General features: G+C 43.6%; 1 protein-coding gene across 1 annotated transcript in view; it reads right to left on the bottom strand.

The window, feature by feature from the left end:
• LOC144610945 (fibrillin-1-like) overlaps positions 1-14,964 on the bottom strand; it is a 330,240-nt gene that overhangs the window by 12,553 nt on the left and 302,723 nt on the right. The window contains exon 62 of the mRNA XM_078429975.1: positions 14,364-14,483. Within this exon, the coding sequence (XP_078286101.1) occupies positions 14,364-14,483 (120 nt within the window). The remainder of the gene's footprint in view (positions 1-14,363; positions 14,484-14,964) is intronic.

The following is a 14,964-nucleotide window of genomic DNA, read 5'->3' on the forward strand; positions in this document are numbered from 1 at the left end:
AGGTAAAATCGGGCCGTGCGGGGCTGGGGAACGATAAGGTTGGAGGCATTAGAGGGCAGAGCGCCGGAATTGGTGAGATCAGTGATGGTGTTAGTGATTAAGGTCCGGTGCTCATTGGTGGGGTCATGGTCAAGGATAAGTAGGAAGAGGTGTCTGAGAGTTGTCCTCTGGCCTCGGTCCGGTAGAGGTCAGCACGCCAGACTACCACGGCACCTCCCTTGTCAGCGGGTTTGATGACGGGGTTGTTGCAGAGTGAGTGGAGGGCTGTATGTTCAGGAGGGGAGAGCTTAGAGTGAGTCAGGGGAGTGGAGAATTGGAGGCGGTTAATGCCACGCCGGCAGTTGGATATGAAAAGTTCTAGTGAGGGTAGTTGGCCATGCAGATACAGTGGATAAGCAACAAAAGAGTGATTATTATTCAATCTGACATTCATTATCACCAGCTGAGCATTCAGCAACACTTTGCATACTGTACAGATTATTGTACGCAAAGAAAGATACAAGGCATGAGTGGCTGGGAGCCAAAACAGAGGCAAATATTATGCAGATAGAAACTCTCCAGTAGGTGAGGTTGCACATGAATGCAGGTGAAGAGGATTCAGACCAAGATTTCAATTGTCTCGCCTATAGAAGATAGAAATGCTTTGTGCATTAACAGCCCTATCAGAAAGCTTATGTGCAATGTCATCAACCATGGAGATGTCACCAAAGAAGAAATTACTAATTGTGTAGACAAAAATAAGTATGCAGTGGGTGTATTTATAGATCTAAAAAAAGCTCTTGATACCATTGATCACAATATATTACTAGATAAATTAGAAAGGTACGGTATCAGGGGGGGTGGTGTTGAATTGGTTGAGAAGCCATTGAAGAAACAGGCAACAGTTTGTGAAGATAGGTGAGCATAAATCAACATGCTTGGATACTACTTGTGGAGTACCTCAGGGGTCAGTATTAGGACCAAAATTGTTCATTCTGTATATAAATGATATATGCAGAGTATCAAAAATATTGAAATTTGTTTTATTTGCGGACGATACTAATATCTTTTGTTCTGGGGAGCAGCTTTTGAAGGAGACCACATCAGAAATAAGAAAATTTAAAAGGTGGTTTGACATAAACAAATTATCATTAAATTTGAACAAAACAAAGATTATGTTGTTTGGAAATTGTAAAATAAACACTCAGGTACAAGTGAGGATAGATAGTGTTCATATAGAAAGAGTATATGAAAATACATTTCTAGGTGTGATATTAAACCACAAAATCTGCTGGAAACCTCACATAAAACATGTGCGAGCAAAGCTGGCAAGGAGCATTGCTGTCCTGGGAAGGCACATTCTGAATCATAAAGCGCTGTACATTGTTTTTGTTCACTTGTATTGCCATATCTAAATTACTGTGAGGAGGTATGGGGTAACACTTACAAAAGCACCCTACATCCATTATGCACACTGCAAAAAGGGCCATAAGGATAGTTAATAATGTAGGATTTCGCAAACGCGCCAACTCTGTTTTTAAAGTCAAAAGCCTTGAAGTTTAAGGATCTTGTAGAATTTAACACAGCACAAATAATGTATAAAGCAAGAAATAATTTACAACCAGGTAATATACAAAAAATGTTCTTTGACAGGGAGGGTGGTTATAAATTGAGAGGAAAGTTTAATTTAAAGAAACTTTGTGTTCGTACAACTATGAATGAATGAATATAACTTTATTGTCAATCAAAACTATACACCAGACGAGTACATATTTGAATGAAATTCTGTTGCATCTGGCTCACAATGTAACACCAAATAATAAAAATTGATTAAAACAAGAAGTGACTCACACATAAAATAATGGCGGCGGATTATTGGGAATTCAAGAGTCTCAAAGGCTCGGGGGAAGAAGCTATTGCAGAACCTGGCTGTTCTGCTCCGTATGCTGCAGTACCTTTTACCAGAGGGCAGCAGGGTGAACAGTCCATGATGGAGATGGGTGGGGTCTTTAATAATGTTTTTGGCCTTGGTCAAGCAGCGATTGGGTGCAATGTCCTGGATGGAAGGAAGTGAAATCCCGATGATTTTCTCAGCCATCCTCACTACTCTCTGCACGGATTTCCAGTTTGTGGCTTTGCAGTCCCCAAACCAGACAGAGATGCAGTTGGTCAGTATGCTCTCTATGGTGCCTCGGTAGAAAGTGGTGAGGACTGGATGGGGGAGGTGTGCTTTTCTCATCCGGCGCAGAAAGTGCAAACGCTGCTGGGCTGTCTTGACTAGAGATGCAGTGTTTAGGGACCAGGTCAGACTGTCTGTGATCTGCACCCCCAGGAAGTTAGTGATGCTGACTACCTCTGAAGAGTATGTGTACTTCAATTGGTGGAGTGAAATTGTGAATGATTTGGATGTGGAACTCAAGCAAAGCACAAACATTACTCAGTTCAAGAAGATGTACAAAAAAAATATTTTCCAAAGGTATAAGAAGGGCTGTGATGATGGTTAAGCTTTAGTTTATTGACAGTGTGATATTCGCATTGTACATAGAATTTGGATAATTGTTTATAAACTGCGTATATGTATGTTTGCATGTGTGTATATATGTGTATGCATATGTGTATAAGGCATATGTATGGATATATGTATGTATATGTTTGTGTAATGTGTGTGTGTGTGTATGTATATATATCTATAAGTAGATGAGATAATGTTTGTGAATTAATTGATGAGTAGCTGAGATGGGGTAGGAATAAATAAGTGTATACTTCCTTCTACTCCTTTTCGAACATGCAAGAGTTAATTTGTGTTGTTTATGAGAATTTATTGATTGAGTTGTGTATATGTTTATTGTTCATTTTATTTTATTTTGTTTTGGTTTTATCTTTTTTTGTTTTACATGTTCGAAATAAAATATAAATTAAAAAAAAGTCCTGTTGTGATCTGTATAATGCTTTGTATGGATTATGGAATCCTACCTTTCTACCATTGAAACAGTGGACAGATAGATTTTAAAATGCAAACCTAATTATCATACGGCCAATTGCAATATCTAAGGTTTCATTGCATCAGAAGCAGAAATCATTGAATATATAGAATTCAGTGATGCAGTGTCAGATGATACAACTCAGCTTGCCGTCATGAAGTTCACACTGCCACTTTGACAGCTCTGGAAACCAGCATTCGAAGGGGTTTTGCGGGTTTCCTGGCACTCTAGGGTCTATCTTACAACGTCACTTGGAAGTTCCGTCACAAGGCAGTGGCTTTGGCTCTAGTGATAATCCTACTATCCATCTCTTCCACCCTGTTATATTTCCTATAAGTCAGCCAGACCTGACTGTTGTTACTCATGGCGTGATGTCACAATGCCAATTAATCTTTTGGGCTCACAGGTTCGGTCACCCCATGAGGTAAACTGCAGCTACCTTTTATAGCCATTATTGTAGGAGAATTGAGCAAGAACATTAGGACATGTGAGGTCGCCTGATTTTTGATGCACAAATATGGCGTGATGCAGAGAGAAGGCAACTTGAGGACCATAGCAGAATAGGGCATTTAGAATGCTTATTAAAAATGATTCAATCAGTTTATTATAGACCAGTGAGCCTAAAGTCTATGGTAGGGAACATGTTGGAGAGAACTCATTGGAATAGGATTCATTCCCATTTGGAAGAGAATGGTTTAATTCGGAACAGTCAACATGGCTTAGAATGCAGCACGTCATATCTTAATAATTTGATCGAGTTTTTTGAGGTGGCTGTTGTCCACATGGATTTCAGTGAGACATTTGAAACAGTTCCCCGTGGTGGGTTGATTCAAGTGGATTAAGATGCATGGGATTAACAATGACTTGGTCGCATGCATTCCGAACTGTCTCACTGATAGAAGCAGAGGATTGTGCTGGAAGGACGATATTCAAGCTGGAGGTCTGTGACCAGTGGAGTTCCACAGGGATCTGGGCAGGGACCTCAGCTGTTTGTGATACACTATAAATGACCTAGACATAAACGTGGAAGGGTTGGTTAGAGAGTTTGCAGATGACACCAAGATTGCTGGGGTCGTGGACTGAGAGGAAGGCTGCCAAAGTATTCAGCGTGATACAGTCAGCTCAGAAATGGGCGGAGAAATGGCAGATGGAGTTTAATCCAAGCAAGTGTGAGATGTTGGACTTTGGGAAGTCAAATGTAAGGGGAAAATATATAATTAAAGGCATAACCCTTAATGGCATTGATGTATAGAAGGATCCTTAATTCTCTGAAAGTGGCAACACGTGGATAGATTGGTAAAGAAGGGATATGGTATGCTTGCTTTCATAAGCCGTGGCATCGGGTATAAGTCAGGAAGATGTGATGAAGCTTTACAAGACTTTGGTTAGACTTCATTTGTAGAATTGCAAGCTGCTCTGGTCGCCCTATTATAGGAAGGAGACTTTGAAAAATGTAGGGAGGAGGTTTAATGGAATGCTGCCTGGATTAGGGGTCATTAGTTGTAGGGAGAGGTTGAACAGTAGACACAAAAATCTGGAATAACTCAGCGGGTCAGACAGCATCTCTGGAGAAAAGGAATAGGTGACGTTTCGGGTCGAGACCCTTCCTCAGACTTCTTCCAGCAACAAAGTCCCTTTCAGCTTTTTGTGTCTATCTTTGGTTTAAACCAGCATCTGTAATTCCTTCCTACATAGAGGTTAATAGATAATTATGAGAGGCATACAAAGGATAGACAGTCAGAGCCTTTTTCCCAGGACGGAAAAATCTAATACTGGAGGGCATAGCTTTAAGGTGGGAGGGGCTGTTAAAAGTAGTTGTGTGGGGCAAGTTATTTTTTACATAAAGTGTGAGGAGTGCCTGGAATGCGCTGCCGGGGTGGCAGAAACGTTAGTGTCATTTGAAAGACTTTTAGATAGGCATATAGATATGCAGGGAATGGAGGGAGGTAGATTATATGTAGGCAGATAGGAATTTGTCTTGGCATCATGTTCGGCACAGACACTGTGGGCCAAAAGGACTTTTCTTGTACTGTACTGTTCTCATCACCTGGTTCCACCTATCATCTGCCTGTCCATGCTTCACTCCTCCCTCTGACCTTTTTATTCTGGCTATCTCTCCTCTACACTCTCGGTCATGTTACAGGGCATTGACAATATTCTGAGCACCCTCTTCCTCCACTGATGCTGTCTGACCTGCTGAATTATTTCAGTAGCTTGTTTTTGGCCCAAGAGTGACATTGGATTTCCATTTTTGTTAAATAAATAGCCTTTCAATACTAACCTTGGATTCATTTGATACCTGTGTTTTGGAACAGGACAGTCTGTGTGATTTCTTGTACAAGGAATTCCCCTCTGACTGTCAAAAAACAGAAGACCCAGAAGAAGGCTGGCAGTTGCAGGAATACATCCCACCAATAAGCCTGTAAATTGTGAGAAGTCACTAGGAATGTGTCAGTAGATTCTAGGAATGAGGTGGGGTATGTCACCTGGAATATACTGATAGCCGTTGGGTATTATGGCGTCGGTTTGTAATTGGAGGGCAGTGAGATGTTTGTAATTGCAAGGAAACAAAGCATTTGTGACATTGACTGCAGAAGTACCACAGCAAACTGGCAGACCCTCGTCAATCTACTCATTCACATTGGCTAAAGTCCAGGACATTGGCTAAAGTCCAGTCCAACTATGGCGCGGTCCAGTCCAGTCGCCATCGTGGTAGCTCTGCGGGAACTGTGCGTTTTAAACTGGTATGTTTACTTTAAAATTATCCCTAAGTGCTCTAGCATGTGCTAGCACTTAGCATTAACCAATGTACGACCGGGAAACGCTCGTAAAATTAAACTCGAGCGCTACAGGAGCACTATTAAACAGAAATCTACTCACCGATATACCGATAGAGATCATCAAAGGAGCGCACCGCGGCAGCAGCAGTGGGAGCGCAGGTCAGTGGGAAAGTCGGAAAAAACACCGAGGGAAGCGAGGGGGGATTCGGAACAGGCTGAGAACCCAAGCCTTACGTCCACCTCTGCCCAGCATACTTCTGGCCAACGTCCAGTCCCTGGAGAACAAGCTGGATGACCTGAGGGCAAGGATCAGATTCCAGAGGGACATAAAGAACTGTAACATCCTTTGTCTGACCGAAACATGGCTGACCCCGCTGGTGTCTGACCAGGTGATCTGCCCATCCGAGTCCTTCACTGTTTTCCGGGCGGACAGAACGGAAGAATCCGGGAAATCCAAGGGCGGAGGAGTCTGCTTCTTGACCAATAATAACTGGTGTAATCCTGGGAATATTAAGACGCTTTCTCGTTCCTGCTCGCCGGACCTGGAACATCTAACTATCCTATGCCGACCATTCTACCTACCCCGGGAGTTCAGCTCGATGATCATCACAGCCGTCTATATCCCACCGCATGCGGACACCGACGTGGCACTGTCCACCCTACACGATGTGTTGTGTCAACACCAAAACAAGAACCCTGATGCGGCTGTGCTGGTGGCTGGAGACTTCAATAGGGGAAATCTCAAAAAGGTCATGCCCAACTTCTACCAACACATCACGTGTGTCACCAGGGGGGAAAGAACTTTGGACCACTGCTACACGCCGTTCAGGAAAGGCTACAAGGCCGTTTCTCTCCCTCCTTTTGGGAAATCTGACCACGCTGCCATTTTCCTGCTGCCGGAGTACAAACAACGGATAGTACGGGAAGCGACAGTGACGAGGGACGTAAAGCGGTGGGCTGACCATTCAGAGGCCATGCTGCAGGATGCACTGAGCGAAGTCGAATGGAACATGTTCCAAGAATGTTCCAGAGACGTAAATGAGTTTGCGGAAGCGGTTACGGACTTCATTGCCACTATAGCCGATACCATCATCCCCACGGTAAGGGTCAGTATCTTCCCTAACCAAAAACCCTGGGTGGACAGGTCTATTCGCGTGGCCTTGAATGCTCGCACCGCTGCTTACAACTCCGGCCTGGCATCCGGCAACATGGACGACTACAAGGGAGAGTCCTACCGACTGCGAAGGGCAGTGAAGGATGCAAAAAAGAGGTACCGGGACAAGATGGAGTCACAGATGGAGCAGCAGGACACCAGGCGCCTTTGGCAGGGGCTACGGACTATAACTAGCTACAGGTCCAGCACCCCCTCAACCGGAAGTGCCGGCTCCTCCTTAGCTGATGACCTGAACTCTTTTTACGCACGGTTCAAGACGGGTAACACCACCAGCTCGCCGTCTAAAAACAGCACCGAAGGGGCGCTGGCTAGCGAGGCTGGAGGGGGATCCACCGCCGGGGATGTGCACACATTCTCGGTGTCCGAGCACGAGGTGAGGTGGGCTCTGACGCGTGTGAACACGAGAAAAGCTGGAGGCCCAGATGGTATATCTGGGCGAGTACTAAAGTCTTGTGCTACTCAGCTTGCTCCAGTGCTCACCACAATATTCAACCTCTCCTTGGCAAAGTCCGTGGTCCCTGCATGCTTCAAAAGATCCATCATTGTACCGGTGCCAAAGAATGCCTCTCCAGCGTGTTTAAATGACTACCGACCGGTGGCCCTCACCTCGGTTGTCATGAAATGCTTGGAGAGGCTAGTCAAGAAGCACATCTGCGCCCTCCTTCCTCGCAACATGGACCCACTACAGTTCGCATACCGTCCGAACAGGTCCACGGATGATGCGGTCTCCCAGGTTCTACACACCGCTCTCTCTCATCTGGACAGCCAGGGGGGCTATGTGAGGATGCTGTTCATTGACTTTAGTTCAGCATTCAACACAATAGTCCCCAGCAGACTGGTTGAAAAGCTGCTGGAACTGGGGCTTAACACCCCTCTGTGTGCCTGGGTCCTGGACTTTCTCACTGCCAGGCCCCAAGTGGTCAGGATGGGGGAACACACATCTAGCTCCCTCACCCTGAACAGAGGATCCCCCCAGGGCTGCGTCCTTAGCCCCCTACTGTACTCCCTGTACACACATGACTGTAGGGCCAGGTTCAGCTCAAACTCCATCATCAAGTTTGCTGATGACACTGTGGTGGTGGGCCGGATCTCCAACAACGATGAGAAGGCCTACCGGGAGGAGGTGGCTGATCTGGCACTCTGGTGTCAGGACAATAGCCTCCTCTTGAATGTCACTAAAACAAAGGAGCTGATTGTGGACTTCAGAAGGGCTAAACATCCAAGGACGTACACGCCACTGGAGATAAATGGGTCTATTGTGGATAGGGTGAGCAGTTTCAAATACTTGGGAGTCCGCATCGCAGAGGATCTGACGTGGGCAACGCACATTGCCGCACTGGTGGGTAAGGCTAAGCAGCGCCTTTACCACCTTAGACAACTGAGGAAATTCAGAGTGTCGCTGAAGATCCTTCATTGCTTCTACTCTGGGGCTGTAGAGAGCATCCTGTCCGGCAACATTACAGTCTGGTTTGGGAACAGCTCTGCCCAGGACAGGATGGCCCTGCAGAGAGTAGTGCGTTCGGCAGAACGCACCATGGGAACTACACTCATCCCCCTGCAGGACCTATACATCAGGAGGTGCAGATCCAGAGCAAGCAAGATCATGAGGGACCCCTGCCACCCCAGTAACGGACTGTTCCAGATGCTACGGTCAGGCAAACGCCTCCGCTGTCACGCTGTGAAAACGGAGAGGATGAGACGGAGCTTCTTCCCACAGGCCATCAGGACTGTCAACTTTGATAACCCCAGAGACTAAATTTTTGTCGACACTTTTTGTGCTATGTTTAGTAACTTATTAACTTTATTTATATGCTGTAACTGTAATTCTTTTTGTGCACAACCCGCAGGCATTGCCACTTTCATTTCACTGCACATCGAGTATGTGTATGTGACAAATAAATTTGACTTGACTTGACTTGACTTGATCTCTGTAGGAATCAGTATGGGAAACACTCCATAATACAAATACATAAAAACAACTTCAGTTGTCTTAACTAACTCAACTTGCTTGAAAGTATTCATATTAACTTCAAGTAAAACAAATTGCTCAAATTTAAGTTAACTCTACAACGTTAAGAGTCTCAGTATATATAGTAGCATAATAATATCTTGCTTAAAAATTCTGAGTACAATTTGAATTAAAATAATGTAGATAATTGTAAATAGTTTTCAAAAAGATCATACACACAGAACTTGAAAAGACAGGTTCAAAATAGACAACTCCATCCAAGGATCCACTCGTCCCTTCCTACCCAAACCACCCCATCCCCGGGCACTTTCCCCAGCAACCGCACGAGATGCAACACCTGTCCCTTTACCTCCCCCCTCAACTCCATCCAAGGACCCAAACAATCTTTCCAGGTGAGACAGAGGTTCACCTGCACCTCCTCCAACCTCATCTATTGCATCTGCAGCTCTAGATGTCAACTTCTTTACATCGGCGAAACCAAAGGCAGGCTTGGCGATCGCTTCGCTCAACACCTTCGCTCAGTCCGCCTTAACCAACCTGATCTCCCGGTGGCTGAGCACTTCAACACCCCCTCCCACTCCCAGTCTGACCTTTCTGTCATGGGCCTCCTCCAGTGCCTTAGTGAGGCCCACCGGAAATTGGAGGAACAGCACCTCATAGTTTGCTTGGGCAGCCTGCAGCCCAGCGGTATGAACATTGACTTCTCCAACTTTAGATAGTTCCTCTGTCCATCTCTCCCCTCCCCCTTCCCAGTTCTCCCTCTATCTTCCTGTCTCCACCTATATCCTTCCTTTGTCCCGCCCCCCTTGACATCAATCTGAAGAAGGGTCTCGACCCGAAACGTCACCCATTCCTTCTCTCCTGAGATGCAGCCTGACCTGCTGAGTTACTCCAGCATTTTGTGAATAAATACCTTCGATTTGTACCAGCATCTGCAGTTATTTTCTTACACTTCAAAATAGAATAGGTACATCTTTAATTGGCTTTGAAGATTTTTAGTTGCCAACCTTTAATTGTGTTGGATAATTTAACCTCGTAATACATTCCCAGTTTTCTAAGTTAAAAAAGAGAAAATTTATTCGGCTCTTCTTGGAAAATAAAATCTTGGCTCGGTCATTTCTACTTTTGTGGGGCTGTGGTTAAGAATGAATTATTTAAATTCTTCCCTCACCAAGAAAGGGGCAAGTTCTGGCTCACGTTAGACTGTCACTGGAGACCACTGATCAATTTGATTGCAGGTCTATCCATTCGTAAAAAAAAATATTAGTGAGTGGTAACATTCATTCAGCTAGCATTTGTGATCAGGACAGGGAGATGGGATCTCCATGTAATCTTTTACCCGTCTGAAGTCACAAGGTAAAGTTTTCCAGAGAAATAAATTCCATTGTCAGCTTATTGTACTGGACTAAGAGTACACAGATACAGCCATAGAGATGGTCTATGCCCAGAAGATGAGAGCAAAATAATTTTCTGTGAAGGGCTGATCAATACCTACCAATGTGAGTTGCTATCAATTAAATGGGTCAGTTGATGATATTTACATATATTGTGCTGACAGTCTATTTATGAAGAGATTGTTAGCTAGAATCCCCCTCCCCTATTTACGAGCACACTATTGCTATTTTAAAACATCCATAAAGATTCTCAAAAGGATTTAACCGGTTTCCCTGTGGGATGTGTACTATGTCAGTTTTAGAGTTTTACTGTATTGTACTATTGTAAGATTTCCCATATACCAGCACTTAACCTTACAGCTACAAGTGTAAGAGGCAGCTCCTATCGGGACATATGCACAAAACCAGCACAATCTCATTCCAAGAGAGTGTTGTTGCTTCAAGAATGGAGAGTGCCCCCTGAGTCTCAGAGAGACCAAGTAATGTTGGTAGAGGACACAGCCCACGAGAGACATGTCCTTGGTGCAAATGGAGCATTTGGTAAGGAATAACTCAATATGAGTGCAGTTTATGAATGCATGCAATTTTTGGAAGCTTGCATTGATAGTAAATCCCTCTGCCCAGTCTGTTTGCTCCTCTGGCTGATGGAAAAATAAAGAAATGTTCTCCACTTATGCATGGAGCTTGGATAATCTTAATTCTGCAATGAGCAATAATCTATAAAACGTGGCTAAAATCAGAATAATCCTGAAGCTAAAAAACAACCTGAGGAAGACCATGGACATGATGTTTATAAACAAAACAGTAGTGTCGTGTATGAAACAATTTTTCAGAGGTCACAGATTTTAATGGTAGAATAAGCAGTAAGGTTGCTGAATAGTGTGGAGCAGTGTGGCAAATAGTACAGATTAAATGCTGGCTTTTTAAGCAGCATGGTTTCACTGGAACACGATTAGTAAAAGCTGGTTATTATGATATACAGGAACTTTGTTTTTTAGACTAGTGAGGTTCAAAATTATGTTGGAGATTAAAATGGGTTTGCACTATTACTGGTACCATTTATGGTGCTTTTATGAAGGAAAAATGTTTCTTGTGCTGATAAAAATCTCAACAGAAAATCAGGGTGGAATTTCCCATCAGGCACTTAAAGACATGGAAATCTAGTTTGAACGGTACTGTACTGCATTTTTTCCCATCTTTTGGGAAAATAAATTTTAAGACGAATCTTTAAAAGCAATCTTAAAACAATGCGATGTTAGGTAGGAAAATACTTCTTTGAAAATGTCATCGTTTTGAGCACAGAATTACCATGGACCCTGAGCACTTGACTTTTTTAATGCATTATAATATTTTAAGCAGAGGTCTTTGGTTCTGTCTTAAGCTTACTAAATAAACAAACTGTAGTCAAAACATTGTCTAAACCTTCAAATAAGGCACAGATTGGATGCTACATGCAATAGATTTATGTATTGAAGCATTGATTTAGTTGAAAACAAGATTTCTCTTGTATCTAAATTGATTTTAACCCAAGTAGTAATGACAGGCTATTTCGATAGCATATTTATTGAGGTAAAATGTACTAACAACACACAATTTGACATAAACCATATAATGTAATTAGGGTAGACTACCCAAAGACGTACAGGTATGTAGGTTAATTGGCTGGGTAAATGTAAAAATTGTCCCTAGTGGGTGTAGGATAGTGTTAATGTACGGGGATCGCTGAGCGGCACGGACTTGGTGGGCCGAAAAGGCCTGTTTCCGGCTGTATATATATGATATGATGATATGATATGATATGAAAAAGGCAGGTGTTTAAGAAACATGTCCCTCACTATAATTTCACCCTTTTACTTTCAATCAACTGAAAACATAATTTAGAATAAACTAACAGATGGGATGAGCACCCTTCAATTGATCAGCTGTGCCAGCATAGGACAAAAGATATTCCAGCAAGACTATCTGCAGTCCTTACATGGTCTGGGCCAGACTCACCAATGTGGTTGATTCTTAACTGCTTCCTCAGTTAAGGGGGAATTAGGGGTGAACAAGAAACCACCAGCCTTGCCAATGATATCCATATCCTGCCAATGACAAATCTATAACGAGGCAGGGTAGACCAGGTGCCACTTTTTCAGAGACTGAGGTCAAGCACAAATTCTGCTGAAGAGAACTCAGATCAGGACTTCAACAGGGTAATTAAGCACAATGATTTACCTGGTACATTAGCAAGCCTGGCAAAAATGTGTGTGCATTATCAGGGAGCAGAGGTGAGTTTGGCGCTAATGTTGAACCCTTTTCATACAAAGGATGGTGGGGGTATGGAGCAAGCTGCCAGAGGAGGTAGTTGAGGCAGGGACTATCCCAACGTTTAAGAAACAGTTACACAGGTACATGGATAGGACAGGTTTGGAGGGAGAAGAGCCAAACGTGGGCAGGTGGGACTAGTGTAGCTGGAACATGTTGCCGGTGTGGGTAAGTTGGGCCGAAGGGCCTGTTTTCACGCTGTATCACTCTATGACTCCATGGACTTTTAAGCAGAACCTGAGGTATGGAATTTTCAGGCAAATCAATTAATATGCCTGTGTCCTAACACAAGCAGTTAATGCTTATTAAAATAGCATTTATGGAGTGGAGGTGTAGTTGTGTTGAGGTATTTCCTTTGGTTGCACAAGCATGAGGGAGCACATCATCCATTTTGCTGCACAAGCATGAGGGAGCATATTAAATAATGGGCTTAGATCCAATTTCACAGTTCTGGCGACAAATCTGATTTGTTGTTGACTGATATCACAATCTGCCTGCTCCATATTCCTCTAATGGGCATTAACTGGGCAATACAAACTTGCTTCCATTCAACAGTTGTCCTATTGGAACTAACAGTGCTTAAAAATTAAATGGTACTTTTGCCTCCCTGAAATGCAGAAATGTTAATTGTTCTTGGCTAGTCTGTGGATGGAACCACCTTAAGTGATGGTGCTCCAAATTTGGAAGAGGCTGTCTAATATTTTATCAAAAACTATTAATCTCGCCACATACACCGATCAGCCAAAACATTATGACCACCTGCCTAATATGCAGTTGGTCCTCCGTGTGCCACCAAACTAGCGCTGACCCGCCAAGGCATGGACTCTACAAGACCCCTGAAGGTGTCCTGTGGTATCTGGCACCAAAACATTAGCAGCAGATCCTTCAAGTCCTGTAAGTTGCGAGGTGGGCTCATCGATCCAGCACATCCCACAGAAGCTCAATCGGATTGAGATCTGGAGAATTTGGAGGCCAGGGCAGTACCGTGAACACTTCATCATGTTCCTCAAACCATTCCCGAACAATTTGTGCAATGTGGCAGGGCGCATTATCCAGCTGAAAGAAGCCACTGCCAACAGGGAATGCCACTGCCATGAAGGGGTGTACCTGGTCTGCAACGATGTTTAGGTAGGTGCCTCGTGTCAAATTGACGTCCACATGAATGGTCGGACCCAGGATTTCCCAGCAGAACATTGCCCGGAGCATCACACTCCCTCCACCAGCTTGTCGTCTTCCCACAGTTGGTTCGGACCAGACGGGATAGCCTTCGTTGCCATCGTGCATCGATGAGCCTTGGGCGCCCAACATCTTGTCGCTGGTTTGTGGTTTGTCCGTCCTCGGACCACTGTCGGTACGTACTCACCACTGCTGACCGGGAGCACCCCACAAGCCTTGCCGTTTCAGAGATGGTCTGACCCAGTTGTCTGGCCATAACAATTTGGCCCTTGTCAAAGTTGCTCAGGTCTTTCCTCCTGCCCATTTCTCCTGCATCCAACACATCAACTTCAAGAACTGACTGTTCACTTGCTGCCTAATATATCCCAATCCTTGACAGGTGCCATTGTAACAAGATGACCAATGTTATTCACTTCACCTGTCAGTGGTCATAATGTTTTGGCTCATAGGTGTATATACTAATCGTTTTAAAGAGTTGGGAGTGCTAAGAGGAAAGTTAAAATTGAGTTGAAATAATTACAAATTACAGACAAAATGATGAAAAGGAGTCCTTCACTTAATATATTTGCTTTCTTGATACAATTTGAAAAAAAGGTTACTTGCCAACACACTGATTCCATTGATAGTGCTGTAGGTAACCATGTGGACAACTGCATCGATATCCACCAATCAAATTCTGGCAGCCGTGTTGGCAACGATGGCTTCCTTCACATTCATCAACATCTGGCAAATTATTCAGAAAATAAATAAGACACTTTAGTGGCTACATTCAATATGAATTGTTTTTTTGTTGGATTGTAATTTATTATAATTACTTTGTATGTTTACATATTCTCAACTTTTCTCTTTTTATTTTTCCATTACTGAAAATCTCCAGTGATTGCCCTGCTGAGTATTTATGAGCTTACATAGCAACAATAAAGTTCAGATTGGTCACTAAGATTCAGCTGTTATGTGGGTTAGTTTGGCTGTACTTTTATGAGACAAGTATAATAAGATTTATTCCCAACTGATGTTAGTTGGAGTCAGCTGTTATAACTTCCCTCTGATTCTGGCCAACTTAAAACAGTCTGTTCTGAGCATGTAGTCTGACCCAACCAAATCATAACATGCAGCCTGACAATGGTAGTCTTGGAAACAAACTCAACCGAATTAAACAAAGTATTTACATGGATGAATGAAGACCACAATCAAAATCTGTCTA

This window comes from Rhinoraja longicauda, chromosome 38 (genome assembly GCF_053455715.1).
Source record: "Rhinoraja longicauda isolate Sanriku21f chromosome 38, sRhiLon1.1, whole genome shotgun sequence".
In the NCBI taxonomy this organism is placed as follows: Eukaryota; Metazoa; Chordata; class Chondrichthyes; order Rajiformes; family Arhynchobatidae; genus Rhinoraja; species Rhinoraja longicauda.